This window comes from Bubalus kerabau, chromosome 23 (genome assembly GCF_029407905.1).
Source record: "Bubalus kerabau isolate K-KA32 ecotype Philippines breed swamp buffalo chromosome 23, PCC_UOA_SB_1v2, whole genome shotgun sequence".
In the NCBI taxonomy this organism is placed as follows: Eukaryota; Metazoa; Chordata; class Mammalia; order Artiodactyla; family Bovidae; genus Bubalus; species Bubalus kerabau.
In genome coordinates this window covers 2,697,787-2,712,957 of record NC_073646.1, presented here as the reverse complement: position 1 = coordinate 2,712,957, position 15,171 = coordinate 2,697,787, and the positions used below count along the sequence as shown (strand labels likewise).

Genomic DNA, 15,171 nt, shown 5'->3' with positions numbered 1-15,171 from the left:
TCCATTCTAAAGGAGATCAGGCCTGGGTGTTCCTTGGAAGGAATGATGCTAAAGCTGAAACTGCAGTACTTTGGCCACCTCATGCGAAGGGTTGACTCATTGGAAAAGACTCTGATGCTGGGAGGGATTGGGGCAGAAGAAAAAGGGGATGACAGAGGATGAGATGGCTGGATAGCATCACCAACTCGATGGACGTGAGTTTGAGTGAACTCCGGGAGTTGGTGATGGATAGGGAAGCCTGGCGTGCTGCGATTCATAGGGTCGCAAAGAGTCGGACACGACTGAGCGACTGAACTGAACTGAATCTTTTGCATCCCGTGTCCTTTACTTAGCATGATGTTTTTGAGGTTCATTCAGGTTGTAGCATGCAGCAGTACTTCGTTTCTTTTGATGGGTAAATAATATTCCATTATATGAATAGACCAATTTTCATTTTGCCTATTTGGGTTGTTTCCACCTTTTCTATGATTGTAAATGGTGCTGCTATGAACATGAGCATACAAGTTTTTAAAACTCTTTTTAAGGTAGTATTTAAGTAGTTTTTTGAAGCTAAGTGTTTGACAGGATTTTCTCATTGAAGATACCAATCATCCCCATTTTGAAGATGAAGAAACTAAGGCACAGAACTGACGGAACACTTGCCCAAGTGCTGGCCAGAGGTCTAACTGCTGGCCAGAGGTCTGTCCAGAGTTGTGGGCTAGAAACCCAGAGGGTGTGCTCTCTCAGCTTAGTTACTCTCCGTGGCTCAGCTCAGTGCTGGAGACTCAGGTGAGTCAGGCCCCACTCCCTCCAGGAATGCCAGTCTCTGGGGAAAGCCAAGCAGGTACACAAGGGCCCGGGCAGAGAGTGGGCAGCTCTGTCCCAGGAAGGGCACCAGCAGAGACATCTCCATTCTGAGGCTGCCCAGCTCAGGAACCCAGGACCCTTCTGCACCTGGCAGGAGCTGGGATGTGTGAGACACAGGTTAGATCCCCAGAGGTCAGGCCAGGGTAACAGTGGGGCTGCTGTCTGCAAGGGGCTTGCTCACCATTGCAGGGGTTTAAGCAGAGGGAGTGACAGTGTTTCAGAAGGATCCTTCTGACTGCTGGGCAAGGAAGAAAGACAGTCTCTGAGAGGGACAAACAGGAGGAGGAGCAGGTGGGTGCTTCTGCTGCAGGAGGCATCTGGCAAGTACCTGGGAAGAAAGGACCAGGACACCTCTCTTGAGGATGTTCTGGGGAGTGATGGGAGAGCCAGCAGCAGAGAAGTAGAGGGAGACCCCCAGAGGAATGGAATGGGGGCAGACTTCAAAGACAGAGCACAGCCTGCGTGTGGGTGGACATGAGGAGGAATTGGCCCAGAGGAGACCAACAGCCTGCTCTGCTCCGTGCTCCAGAACCTGTGTGACAGTTCTCAGCAACAGGCCAGGGCTCCTGCCTAGTTACTCCCTGGGGGTCAGAAAAGGGAATCCCGATCCGGTAAGCTCTGAGCCCTGCTTCAGCTGAAGCCTAGGCAGACAGCAGACACAGGAGTTGATGGGCCTGAAGTCCCTGGAAGGCAGAGTGGCCAGGGAAGGGCTTCTCCTTTCCCCAAAGTCTCCCTTCCCCCAGGTGGCCTCCTCTCCCACCCTGCCCTCACATGGGCTCCAGCTGCACACTGTGTGTTTGACAGTTGACACCAGCCTCTCTATTGCCAGAGCCAGACAAAAACTCCATCACCCTGCAAAGTTAAAGTGTTCGTTGCTAAGTCCTGTCTGCCTCTTTGCAACCCCATGCACTGTAGCCTACCAGGCTCCTCTGTCCATGGAATTCTCCAGGCAAGAATACTTGAGTGGGTTGCCATTTCCTTCTCCAGGGGATCTTTCTGACCTAGGGATCAATCCTGCATCTCCTATATTGGCAGACATCTTTTGCCGAGAGCCACCAGGGAAACCCATCACCCTCTGTGATGGCCGCTAATCTCCAGTCCTCGGATGTACTTCTATTTACTCAACCAATCCCACGTTGAGAACTATTTAAGTTGCATTCTTTCCCCCCACCCCCCCTTTTCTTTTTTTGCCACTTCAGTCCTTTTTCTTTGTTTTAAAGAGTTTTTGTTTGTTTTGTTTTGGCCGCAGATGCATATTGTGGGATCTTTACTCCCCAACCAGGGATTAAACCCACACCCTTGGCAACGAAGTCTTGTAGTTCTAACTGCTGGACTGCCAGGGAATTCCCTTCAGTCCTTTTTTTTGCTTAGCTCATTAGAAAGGAGAACATCTGTGAAAACACAGATTTAATGGCTATTGGTAGTTTCAAATATAATTTAGATCATTTATTTATCTTTGGCTGTGCTGGGTCTTCATTTCTGCATGCAGACTTTCTCTAGTTGCAAAGAGCAGGGATTACTCTCTAGCAGCAGTGTGCAGGCGTCTCTTTGTGGTGGCTTCTCTTATTGCAGAGCACGGGCTCCAGGGTGCACAGGCTTCCATAGCTGCGGCTCTCGGCCTCTGGAACATGGGCTCAGTAGTTGCGGCACGTGGGCTTAGTTGCCCCGCAGCTTGTGGAATCTTCCTGGACCAGGGATCAAACCTGTGTTTCCTGCATTGGCAGGCGGATTCCTAACTACTGGGCCATCAGGGAAGTTCTCTAATATAATTTAAATGCATGGAATGCCATGAAGATTAGTGTATGTCCTTGAACCATCTAAGTTCATGCCCCACTCTGCTTGTGGTCCAGCTTCCTCACTTGGGAGGGCCCTGGCACTGTCCATTGGCAGGTATACACTGAGCACCTACTGTGTGTCAGGGACACAAAGCCGTCATGCTGTGCACCTCTCCCATCCAGACGCATCGCACCTCTTCCAGGGACAGTCCTCCCCAGTAAAGGGTGCCATCCCTTCCAGCCTCCTTCAGGACCTTGTCCATAACCATCCCCTCTCTTGATACTGGCCATTCCACCTCTCCTGCCATGCCAACTCAGAGCCTACACCCTACAGGGGATGTTAAACAAAACAGAGCTCAGCTTTGGGGTCAACTGAGTTTAATCCCAACTTTGCATTGTCCAGTTGGTGACTGTCTGTGGCTCGCGTTCCCCATCTATAAATGGGGACATTAATCATCCCCGCCTCTGGGAGTTGTTCTGTGATTCTGACAAGGTAGTGCAGCGCTCAGTGCCTAGACACTTACTGACTGCCGGTAAACCAAGGCAGCCAGGCAAGTACTGCGCCAGCCAGCCCTGGCTAGACAGAGCAGTGTTCCCCACTCCTGCCAGTGAACCACACACACTGCCTCTGGGTGGTAAAGCAGGATTTGTGACCTCCTGTCAAATCAATTCTTCCCATGTTCAGATCCACCAATTAAACTGAACGGGAAGACACAGAAAGAAGGAGCTAGTGGGTACAAGATACTCCTAGCTAGTGGGTACGCCAGGCAGGAACACTGTATACCATGTCCCTGTCCTCCAGTGGTTCCCAGACCAGCCAAGACCAAACAACAGGCCATAGGGGAACAAGCAGGGCCTTAAGGGTACTGAGGTTACTGGTTTTACTTCATGGGTTTGAGGGTGAGGCGGGCCCCTGAGTAGACTTTATGGAGACTTGGGACCTGAGAGAGGAGCAGAGATCTGACACACTGGGAGTTGGAGTTCTGGATTGCCTGGCACAGGGTAAGTGCTTGGGAAGCTGGGACCTGCTAGTCTTCCCCCTGGCCTTAGTGAAAGTACTGAGAAAACCACACCTACTGTGTGAACTGGCAACTCCACTTCTAAGTATCCACCCAAGAGGAATGAGGGTCTATGTCTGGAAATGAACATGTAGGAAGAACCTTCATAGGGGCATTACTTACAATGGCCCCAAACTGGAAGCCACCCAAATGCCCATCAAGTGAGGAACAGGGGAGTAAATTCTTACAATGACCCATGTGGTAATTAAAAAAAAAAACACAACACTGAGAAGAATGGATTTCATTGATACTATGTTGATCCAAAAGAAGGAATAACCAGGAGTACACAGGGCAAGCTCCTGCAAGATAGTCCAGGACAGGCAAAGGAGGCTGTGACTCACTCTGGTGACAGAAGTCAGAAAAGCAGTTGGAGGGGTAACCTCTAGGGACACATAGTGACTTGAGGGAAGTTTCTGGAGTGATAGAAGTATTCTGTACCTTGATCTCGGCTGTGTTTACACAGGCCTGTTGTTCAGTTGCCCAGTTGTGTCCAACTCTTTAAAATCCTATCAGGCTGCACACTTAAGATTTATGCACTTTATGTTTTGTGTGTGTCCGACTCTTTGCAACCCCATGGACTGCAGCACGCCAGGTTTCCCTGTCCTTCACTATGTCCCAGAGTTTGCTCAAATTCACATCCATTGAATCGGTAATGCCATCTAACCATCTCATCTTCTCTCGTCCCCTTCTCGTCCTGCCCTCAATCTTTCCCAGCACCAGAGTCTTTTCCAATGAATCAGCTCTTCTCATCAGGTGGCCAAAGTTTTTGGAGCATCAGCTTCAGCAACAGTCCTTCCAATGAATATTCAGGATTGATCTCCTGTATGTTTTACGCCTCCCCAAAAGTTAGTAATACGTATTAATGATGAGAGCGACCAGTTACTGAGTGCTGTGTTCTAGGCACTAACGTCCTTCTCTTAGACCCTGATCCCACTGCCCTGTAAATTATTCGTCCACATGACCACCAAGCACAGGAAAAGCGATTTTGCAAAGGCCTGGAAACGTCTTCCAGAACGCAAGGCTTGTTAGGAAGGAACCTGGACCTGCCTCTCAGGAAAGGCCATAATCGGCCAACGCGCAGACTCTGCGTCCACGGCGCAGAACACCGCCCAGCGCCGACCCGGCAAAGGTGCGGACGTGACTCCGGCCCCAAGGAGACAGCGGACCCCTCCCGCCGCGATCCCGCGGAGCGCCCAGCCTGCAAGATAGGAGACAAGCCAGCCAATCACAGCCGGCCCGGGGCGGGGGTCACTTGATTAAGGGCCTCCGTCACCTAGGCTGACCAAGCGCCTCCAATGGGCGAGCTGTCCTGCAGCAGCCAATAAACAGCAGCCTTACGTCCTGCGCCGGCGCTCCGGCTCCTCGGCCGAATTTCCGCAGTGAGCGCTCCACGCAGAATGCCGGTTGGCTCCCAGCCAGCCAATCACCGCGGCGCCTAGGGCGCTCCAGCCAATGGCCGCCCGCCTGCCCGCGGCGGACCGCGACGGTTGGCCCGGCGCTCCCGCAGCCCGCGGGAGGCGGGGGCGGATTGGCGCAGGCGGGGCCCAATGGGCCACACGCGCGAGGCGCGGGGCCTATGAGCGCGCCGGGGGCGGGGCGGGCCCGGCAGCAGGCGGCTGCGAGGAAGAGCGGGCGGCCGGTGGCGGCGGCGGCGGCGGCGGCCGGTGGCGGCGGCGTCGGCGGGCGGCCATGGCGGAGGCGGAGGCCGGCGGCGACGACGGCCGCTGCGTGCGGCTGAACGCCGAGCGGGCCCAGGCACTGCTGGCCGACGTGGACACGCTGCTGTTCGACTGCGACGGCGTGCTGTGGCGCGGCGAGACGGCGGTGCCCGGCGCGCCTGAGACCCTGACGGCGCTGAGGGCCCGCGGCAAGCGCCTCGCCTTCATCACCAACAACAGCAGCAAGACCCGCGAGGCTTACGCCGAAAAGCTGAGGTGCCTGGGCTTCGGCGGCCCGACGGGGCCCGACGCCGGTCGCGAGGTCTTCGGCACGGCCTACTGCACCGCGCTCTACCTGCGCCAGCGCCTGGCTGGCCCGCCGGCCCCCAAGGCCTACGTGCTGGGCAGCGTGGCCCTGGCCGCCGAGCTGGAGGCCGTGGGCGTCTCCTGCGTGGGCGTGGGGCCCGAGCCGCTGCTGGGCGATGGCCCCGGCGCCTGGCTGGACGCGCCCCTGGAGCCCGATGTGCGCGCCGTCGTGGTGGGCTTCGATCCGCACTTCAGCTACATGAAGCTCATCAAAGCCGTGCGCTACCTGCAACAGCCCGACTGCCTGCTTGTGGGCACCAACATGGACAACCGACTCCCGCTGGAGAACGGCCGCTTCATCGCGGGTCCGTGCGCCCCGGGTGGAGGGAGGCTGGAGGGAGGGCAGCGAGCCCCTCCCGGCCTCTGACCCCCGGCACGCCTCCCCTCCCTCTCCGCCCCCGCAGGTACCGGCTGTCTGGTCCGAGCCGTGGAGATGGCCGCCCAGCGCCAAGCCGACATCATAGGGAAGCCCAGCCGCTTCATCTTCGATTGCGTGTCCCAGGAGTACGGCATCCACCCAGAGCGTACCGTCATGGTGGGCGACCGCCTGGACACAGACATCCTCCTGGGCGTGACCTGTGGTCTGAAGACCATCCTGACCCTCACGGGTGTCTCCAGTCTGCGAGACGTGAAAAGTAATCAGGAAAGTGACTGCATGGCTAAGAAGAAAATGGTCCCTGACTTCTATGTTGACAGCATAGCCGACCTTTTGCCTGCCCTTCAAGGTTAAAGATTTAGTGTCTTTAATCTCCAGAATAAAAAAAAAATTGAAACCACTTACCCAAATTAATAGGTGGGGCTTCAGCATCGCTCAGCTAGGTGGCTTCAAGTTTGCTTACTTGGAGTTAAGCAGAGGCGCTAGTTGTTAACCTTGTAAGTAAACGTTTGGGGGGCGACTTTGTTTACAGATACTTATATTTTAAGATGCACTTTTAAGCTTGGAGGGCATTGTGGGGATCCTGGGCCTTAGGTGCCAGTGGGCCTTGCTGTTGGGTTCAGTGTATGTCCAAGATTCAGGTAACCTCAGGGCCTACTGGTGGGACTGAGGTGGGTCTAGGGGTGTCATGTATTTATTGAAAGTTTCAGAAATCAGTGCAGAGGAGGGGCTTATTATTTCCACTGTTGTGAGCAACTTGTGCAAACCAAGCCAGGGCCCCATCCGTGTGGTCCTCAGAGGAACCTGCTGCCGCCTCAGGTCCTCACCTGCAGGGTGGGAGCGAAGGAAGGGGCTGCTCTCGGGTGGAGCCTCCCTGTCCGTAGGATCTGGGGTGCTGCCCTCACCACCCCACGCTTCCTTCAAAACCACTCCGATGTCACAACTGAGTGTCTGTTCCGTTTTAGAGACCAGGGCTGCTACCCACATGCAGTTGTGCATTTCTGTAAACTCAGCCCGGCTGAGCCTCGTCCTTTCCAAACGTGCATGTAAACCCAGGTGGTCTGGACTGAGCCTGTTGCTTGGCGAGCAGCCAGGAGGCCATGAATGCCGTCGTTGAACTCAGGGCTGCCGTTTAGGGAGCTCAGAGCAGCATTGATACCAAAAGTTTTTGTTTTTTAGCTTTCTAACAACTTTGTCAGGTGGTGGATTTGAAGCGTAAGCGTATGATTAATAGCTGTGCTCTGTCTTATAGGGGAGATCCCACTGAAGAAGTCTGCGTGCCCCACAGCCAGCAGTTGGGCCAAAGGCATGTGCTGGCCAAAGAATGCTTGTCACCCAAGGCTCCCTTTGGGTAGGGGAGGAAAGAGGTGTCCCCCAAAACAGGAATCTCTTCCTGTCTTCCCAGACACTTGGTTGGGATAGATGTCATATCCCAGTGGTCCATGAGGCCATCTGTTTTGACCCTGAGGTCCCTTGTCACTTGCCAGCTGGAGGACTGGCTGGGTCCACTGGCCAGCCAAGGGTTCTTGGCAGGGGGCCGTGGCCTTTTCTGAGTTGCTGACCTTTGAGGATGGGCCACTGGCTGCACTTATAGGGGAGTGCCTGGGAAGCTGTTCCTTTTGGCCGACTACTTCCTGGTGCCTCACCCCACACCCAGCAGCTTCTGCTCAGAGCCCACAGTTCTCTCCTAGCCTCAAGATCACCTTCACCCACCCTCTAAGAGTTCTCAGAGCAATAAAGCGTGTCCTGAGCCTTGGCTCCTTCCAGGCCTGAGCGTCTGGGGTTCAGACTCTGCCAGGGGCGACGCGCGGGCAGCGGCGCCTGTGAGGTTGGTGGTGCTGACGTTGGCTCTGCGAGGTCGGCTCAAGGTGGGTCTGGATGTTGAGCAGGCCTGTCAGGGCGTTGTCACCCACACCAGGAGCACGCAGCAGGTGCGGTAGCCGGCGACACTTCCCTCTTTGCCTGGGCAGTGGCCCAGGAGCCTGTGCATCCTGTCCCCCCACCCCTGTTGCACTGTGTGAACCCAAAGGTGTATTAAACTCTCGACCACAGCTGACTCTGGTGTTCCTTGCTCTCGCCTGGACAGCAGCCTCTGTGTGGAGGGTGCAGCTGTCTCGCCACAGCTGGGTGGCCAGGGAGAGGGAGGGGGTACCCTCAGGACAAGGCCATTCTGGGACTCCAATTCGATTTGGGACTCAGCACAGAAACTCCGCCCCGTTTGAGGCCCACTGCAGAAAGGTGGGTTCTAAAGAATCAGGAAAAACAAGGCATACAAAAAATAACCAGAGAAGGAAGAGATCATGGGGTGAAGCTGGTGAAGGACAGGCACTTCCTGAAAACTGCCAGTGCTGGTAGCTACTGGGTGTTGGGATCCATAGCCACAAATTGGCTGGAAACGCATGGCACCGGTCCGTTAGGGACAGCCATGCTGGGCCAGGCAGGGGTCTGTGGGCACAAGGCTGGCCTCACCATCCTGCAGTATGCAGGCAATCCCAGGAGGCTGCCCCTGCAGCAGTGGAACCTCCTAGAAGCTGCCCTCGTCTTGGGCATGCACCTGCGAGCTGCCCTGCATTGGGGACTGGGAAGCAGCTGGGGTGCATGGGAGGAAAAGGAAGTGGCAGAGTCCCATGAAACAGCCACTTGCTGATGGCCTGCTGTATGCCAGGCCCCGTGCCCAGAGTGTAGAGGTACCCTGAGAGACTGGGAACAGATGTCTACAGGAAAATGAAATCAGCCCCCAACCAGACTTTGTATTGTAAAGTCCTGGGCTGCCCTCTGCGCCAGCCACCAGGTCTCCACTTCCACAAGGGCTCCTGCGCTCCCAGGCCCACATGCGCTCTGGTCTGCACAGACCAGGCATCAGGAGAGCCAGGCAGCGATGAGCAGCCCCTCCAGGCGTCCCATCTCTGACCCGGATATCAGGTGGCTGGGCTGGGGAGGAAGCAGGGGGGTCAGGCGGGGAGGGGGCCAGAAGGACTGGTTGATCGGAGGTGTCCTGAGGTTTCCCAGCCGACTCGGGAGCAGCAGACAATCTCGCATTGTCCCCTGGCTGCAGCATGGGGCAGGGGAGCTGCTGGGCCGAGCGCCCCACGCCTGTGAGGGTGAGCGCTCCCCCCACCCACGCCCTCTTGGGGACAGAGGCCGAGGGCTGCCCGGTAGGGCAGGAGGAGCCTCTGTCTCCTGAACTTCCTCAGCCTCTACCTCCCCTGAACCAGCCCATTGCCTGGCCTCCACTCCGGGCCCCACTGACTCCGATGTGCCTCCAGGTGGAGACCCAGCCCTGCCACCGGCGCTGGAGAGCTCCTGGCCTGCTGCTGCTGCTGCTGGCACTGGCCACCGCCGCTGCTGTGGCTGGAGGGCTCCTTGGTTTCGGCCACAGCCCTCCCCAGGTGAGCCCCTTCTCAGGACCCAGGCAGAGGCTCAGACAGTCAGGAAGGGGAGGAGAGACCAGCCATGCCCAGCCCTCCTGTGGGGCCAGGGCAGGGAGCAGACATCAGAAACCCAGAGGAGTGGTGGGTCAGAGCCCTGCAGCTGGGATGGGAGGGTGTTGGGGCAGCCCCAGCCTGGCCAGCGATCTCCCACCTCCCACTCAGCCCCCTCTGCAGACGCTCCGCCTGAGCCTCCCGAGCCCGGGCGTGCCCCGATCCAACCAAACCGAGCAGGTGGATGTGGCCCAGAACGTGGCAACCATCTGGGTGACTCCAGCCCAGAGCAACCGCAGCTGGGCAGTGCTATTCGACGGGCAGAGTGTGAGTGGCCTGGCGGGGCGGGGCGGGGGGGGAGGGGTTCAGGTGGCCCTGCCTCACCTGCCTGCCTGCCCAGGGCTGCGTCTGTTACCGGCCCTCGGAGCACCGGGCCTGCTTCCTGCGCCTGATGGAACCCCAAGACCGTGAGACTCTGCAGCTGCTGGTGAACACCTCTCAGGTGAGGAGCCTCCAGCCATGGGCCGGACAAAGGGTCCTGTGTGCAGCCTGGGCCCAGGGCGGGCTGGGGCTCCAGTTTCAGGGGAATAGAAGCTCTGTCTTCCTGTGGATGAGGGTGCTGACAAGAGCCGGGGCAGGACTGGCACGCCACCAGCATGTCCCGGGATGCATGGGCCCCACCCAGCCGGAAGCAGTGCAAGGGTCCTTCTCTGCAGCTCCAGGCGACGCAAAGCCCCAGCCAGGACACCCACTACACCCAGGAGCTGCTGGCAGTGCTTGGGAGCCAAGAGGTGGACCCTGCCCAGGTCGGGGCTCCCGTGCGGCACCTCTGTGCCAAGACCCCCATTTACTGGGCCCGACGCGCAGAGGGTAAGTCGGGGCAGGCTGTGCGGAGGGGCCTGGGCTCCCTTAGGACAGTCTGGGGACAGGGGGAAGGGTCCTTTGGGGTTCACAGAGCCCCCTCCTCCAGGGCCCCAGAGGCAGCGGCTGATCTACCTATGTATCGACATCTGCTTCCCAAGCAACATCTGTGTGTCCGTCTGTTTTTATTATCTCCCAGACTGAGCCCCCAGCCTGGTCCCACAGGCCGGCCACCTGGCCGACCCTATCACCAGTCCACAAGGGCAGACAGGGATAATAAACCACTCCACCCGGCCGTGATGGTGTTCTCTGTGGCCTTGGGGATGCAAAACAGGGTGGGGCAGAGCCGGGGAGGCCCCAGCTGGGGGTAAGCACCAGCCTCGGACGCCCTTGGTGGCTCTAGGTCCTGTGGGTCCAGAGTTTCTGAAGGAATAAGCCCTGCTGCGTCCACATAAGCAGCCAGGGCTGAGAAAGTCCCAGCTTGGACTGGCCTGGCCGGGGGGCCAGGGTCACTCAGTCCAGTCCGGCGAGCCTCGGATGAAGCAGCCAGCCCATGGGTGTCACGCTGACCTGGGCAGCTGGACAGACACACCCGGCTGGTGCCGCCTGGACGGCTGCCTGCAGTGCCCAGGAACGAGGCTAGCCCAGCACGCTGTCGTTGAAGGCCAAGCACACAACAGCTTTCTGGTGGCCGCCATACTCTCTCTTGATCTCTCCTGTCTCCACGCACCAGAGCCGGGCCAGGTTGTCAGAGGAAGCTGCAGGGACGGAGGAAGAGCACAGATGGGGTTCAGGGAGCAGCCCCGGGCTGGGCCAGTGGGGTGGGGGGCAGGGCGGCGGGGCCCACCGGTGACGATGTACTGTGAGTCTCCCGAGAAGGCGCAGCCCCACATCCAGCCCCGAGATGACTCTCCGGGGTTACTGCTCTTGATGCTCAGCTCTGTCATCAGGGAGAAGTTGGACGTCCTCCAGATCTTGCACGTCTGGTCGGCCGAGCAGGTGGCGAGGAGCCTGGGGGGAGGATGAGCATGGCAGGGGTGCCATCAACAGCCGCTCCCATCCCGCACTCCTGTGCTGTCCTCCAAGCACACCCAACGCATCAGGCCCCCAGCCCCAGGCACACCGCCTCCTGCCCCCCGACCCTGCACACACGTGGAGTCGGGGCTGAAGCGGCACTGCAGGGCATAGCGGGTGTGTGCCGGGATCTTGGTCTTGGGGATGAGCTGTGTCACCTCGTCGCCAATGCCTCCGGTCAGGTTCCAGACATAGCAGTTCCCCTGCCGGGAAGGAGGGAAGTCACGGGAGGCCGGGGCCTCTGGTCTGACAGGTTGGGGAGGATACCCAGCAGCAAGACCTAGATCCAGGGGCTGCCATTCAGCACTGCGGCTATGCACAAGAACCTGGGGGGCCAGGAACATGTGACAGGGAGCACCTGGGAGACCCGGCCCCGAGCAAGGGCCACACCTGATGGGCTGAGGGCAGGAGGCCATGCCTGGCCTTCCTGAAGGATGCGCCTGGCCAACAGAAATGTGCAGAACAAGACAGGACAAGGGCACCCAGACACAGGGAACTGCAGGGCAAAGGCTTGGGAGTGGACAGTTTGGGGATGTTGAGGTATAACTGATTTGCTGAGATCAAATGGATGTTAAAGGAAGAAAAGGAGGCTGGATGGGAGTCCAGGGGTCAAATGGCAGGGTCCTGAGGCCCTGGTAAGGAGCAGTCAGGCTGCTCCTGCTGAAGGATGCTCTGCATTGAGACAGGAAGATGTCACAGGGGAAGGAAGTCAGAGAGGCTGCAGCCACTGTTGGGAGAGACGAGGGAAACTGGGACCAGGAGGAGAGAGGGAAGTGGACAACTGGAAAGACTGGAGATGGAGAGGCCTGGACTGCTGCGTGGGCCATGGCCGGCGGCGAGAGGCTGCATCGGGCATGACTCCCAGGGTTCTGGCTCTGGGGGCTGGGTCAGAGCTGGAGCCAAGGACGGAGAAGCAGGACTCGGGGGGAGAGGAGAGAGCCCACCTGCAGGGAATAGGGTTCTAAACAGCAGGGCACTGAACCGCACCCCCTCCCCTGGACTCACAGTACTATTGACGGCAGCCATGTAGCTGGCATCTGGGTCGATGTGGGCGGATGTGATGGAGACTTCCGGCTCCGGGATCAGCTGCTCATTGTGGTCGGTTTTCAAGTCCCAGATGTGGATGGCGCCGCTCTGGTCACCCACGATGAGCTCCGCCTGAGGAGGCGCCAGGAAGGTGAGGCTGGGCAGCACCCCTGCCCTCCAGAGCCCCAGGGTGCCCAGCCCCGGGCGGCCCCCTCACCTGGTTGGGGTGCAGGCACACGCAGTTAATGGGTGCGTTCACCTGGAAGATTCGCTGACACTGCAGGTTCCGGGACCTTCGAGATGAGGGGACACACCCCGTCTGTGGTGCATGGCCATCGGTGCCCCCCTCCTCCCCGAGATACCCTTTCCTTGCCACTTATCCTCTGTCTGTGATGGGAGCTGTCTCACAGGAAAGACTTGGGGGGGCTCAGACCTCCCCAGGGCAGCCTGAAGCCAATGACTGACTCAGAAAGGGCATAAAGCGTGGGCCCTTGCCTCGAGGCGGGACTTGCTCTTTGGTGCAGCTCATTCCAGAGACCCCTGTGGGATCAGGCTGAGAATCTGCCGGGGGTGGGGGGGTGGGGGTCTTTGTGGGCCTGCCTCCCTTCCCTACCTGCTTTCCTCACCTGCCTTCAAGAAGTCACCTGCATAGACAGTCTCCCGGGCTGGCCCTCGCCCTACCCACCCGGGCAGCAAGCTGCTCCCGCCCGGCGCCCACACCTGAGGTCCCAGATCCGGGCGGTGCAGTCCTCCCCGCCCGTGTACATCCATCGCCCGTCCTCGTGGAAGCCCACCGATGCGACGTTCTTGTTGACCCCGTCGTAGCTGATGATGGGGTTGGGGTTATTGGAGTTGAGGTCATACATGCGAATGTGCTGGTAACCTAGGAGCAGAGGCCAAACAAGTGAGGCTGTGCCGACGGACCTAGGAGAAATCAGGGGCTGGGGTGGAGGGCAGGGTACCTGCAGCTGCAATCATGGTGCGGTCGGGTGTGATCTCCAGCGCGTTCACCTGCTGGGTCTGTTAAGGAGGGTGACCAACAGGGGCCTCCGAGGCCTCCACCCCGGCGGGTTCAGTGCCGCGTCCTTTCCACCGCGCATCCTGTCCGGCACCACCCGCCCCATCGCCCAAGCGGAGGATACGGAGTCCTGGTGCTGCACAGTTCGCGTACAGATCCCGCTGTGGGCCTGCCAGAACCGCACCGTGTGGTCATAGCCTGCAGTGGCCAAGATGACGGGGTCACTGCCCACTGTGCCTGGAGACGTATTCATGGTGTGGCTGCCGGAAGGACTCGGTTCGACACAGGGCACTAGGTCTGACCCGCAGGGGCCAAAGATCAGAGCATCTAGAGCAGAGATATGGAATGCAATGTTTAGAGAATACCCTACGTCCTAAGTACGTTACAGCAGATTACTCGGTGCTGGGGAATAATGAAATCATCCCCATTTTAGACACGGGGAAAACCGAGGCGCGGAGAGGTTCAGGGAGACGCGTGACAACCGGCAAGGGACAGCTCGGCGCTCCGAGCCGCGGGCTCCGTCCCCAGCCCCGAGAGCCGCCGCCGAAACGCCCACCCACCGGCGGCCTGCAGGGGGCAGTCGCGCCGCGGGCGCCGCGGTGCCGCAGGGGCGGGCCGCGCATGCGCAGGGCTGCGCACCGGCCCGCGAGCGAAGCCTGAGCGCGGCGGCCGCGCGTGCGTAGTGGGCCAGCGGCGGGCCCTGTGGGGCGGCGCGGGGGAGCTCCCTGGCTGGACCCTCGAGCTCCCCGGCGCTCCGCCGACCGCCCTGACTCTGTCTCGCGAAGCCAGCGCCCCCGGGGCGCGCTCTCCTGGCCCCTGGACGTCGCCTTCCAGCCCTCGTCCCGCGGCCCCCGTACCTTTCAGGCGGCTCCGCGCTTCGCCGCGGCCCAGGACGGCTAGCGGAGCCGGAGCAGGTCGATAAGGCAGAGCGTCGAGTTATCGATGGGATAGTAGGGCGACACCAAGGGGCGCGAGGGACGGGGGTGGCGGGGACGAGACTAAAGCTCTGGGGTAGAAGGCCCCTATCTCCTGGGAAGAAGCGGTACAGGCCCCGGGACGAAAGCAGCGACCCCAGCCTTTTCCCCTCTCTGGGACCCCACCCTCCAGAGAGCGGTTCCCTATGCCGGGTGGTACCATCCACCCCCCCCACCCCATCCGTCTGGTGCCCACTAGGATTCCCAGGTTAATTACAGGACATCCAGTTGCATTTGATTTCAGATAAGCAACGTGTTTTGTTGAGTACAGCCTAAATATTGCATGGGATATACTTATACTAAAAAGTTCTACGTTGCTTGTGTGAAATTCAAGTGTGGTTAGGCGTCCTGTAGTTTTCTTTGCTACATCAGGCAACCCCTAGTCTGGGCCCTGTCAGGCCTGTGCAGACCCGTCGGACCCTCAGGTCCCTTCACTAATCCCAGTGACCCCTCCATTACTGGGGTCCCTCATGCCTCCTCTTCCATCCAGCCTTCCCACATTCTACACACGTGGCCTCAGAGAAAAAAAAAAAAAAGAGGATCTTGAGACAGCCTCTCCCAGGGCATCTTCCCACCAGGCTTCCAAATTGCAGCTGCACCCCTTTTCCTTCCTCTGGCCCCTTGACCAAGGCCATGTCCCCTGCCTATCCACCCAGGCCCTGGTCCTGGCAACCTTCCTCCCTGAATCTTCCCTCTTTCCTTCCTGTCAGCATTTCT

General features: G+C 58.9%; 3 protein-coding genes across 4 annotated transcripts; 2 read left to right on the top strand and 1 right to left on the bottom strand.

The window, feature by feature from the left end:
• The first annotated feature begins 5,292 nt into the window (after window positions 1-5,292).
• On the top strand, window positions 5,293-8,130 carry PGP (phosphoglycolate phosphatase). The gene is made up of 2 exons (XM_055562035.1): window positions 5,293-6,008; window positions 6,108-8,130. The coding sequence occupies exons 1-2, from the start codon at window positions 5,369-5,371 to the stop codon at window positions 6,431-6,433; spliced, it is 966 nt and encodes a 321-aa protein (XP_055418010.1). The 5' UTR covers window positions 5,293-5,368; the 3' UTR covers window positions 6,434-8,130.
• A 987-nt stretch (window positions 8,131-9,117) lies between these two features.
• Window positions 9,118-10,566, top strand: BRICD5 (BRICHOS domain containing 5). Its single transcript, XM_055561294.1, has 4 exons — window positions 9,118-9,828; window positions 9,902-10,003; window positions 10,218-10,371; window positions 10,472-10,566. Exons 1-4 carry the CDS (start codon window positions 9,136-9,138, stop codon window positions 10,564-10,566), a joined length of 1,044 nt encoding a protein of 347 aa, XP_055417269.1. The 5' UTR covers window positions 9,118-9,135.
• Window positions 10,531-14,396, bottom strand: MLST8 (MTOR associated protein, LST8 homolog). Of its 2 annotated transcripts, none has more exons than XM_055561292.1 (9): window positions 14,338-14,396; window positions 13,605-13,807; window positions 13,425-13,476; window positions 13,183-13,345; window positions 12,680-12,755; window positions 12,442-12,594; window positions 11,515-11,639; window positions 11,210-11,373; window positions 10,531-11,120 (listed from the first exon to the last, which is right to left on the bottom strand). In XM_055561292.1, exons 2-9 carry the CDS (start codon window positions 13,731-13,733, stop codon window positions 11,002-11,004), a joined length of 981 nt encoding a protein of 326 aa, XP_055417267.1. In that variant the 5' UTR covers window positions 13,734-13,807; window positions 14,338-14,396; the 3' UTR covers window positions 10,531-11,001. The 2 variants fall into 2 exon arrangements, with proteins under 2 accessions (XP_055417267.1, XP_055417268.1); XM_055561293.1 differs by having other exon boundaries at window positions 13,425-13,473.
• Window positions 14,397-15,171: the final 775 nt, after the last annotated feature.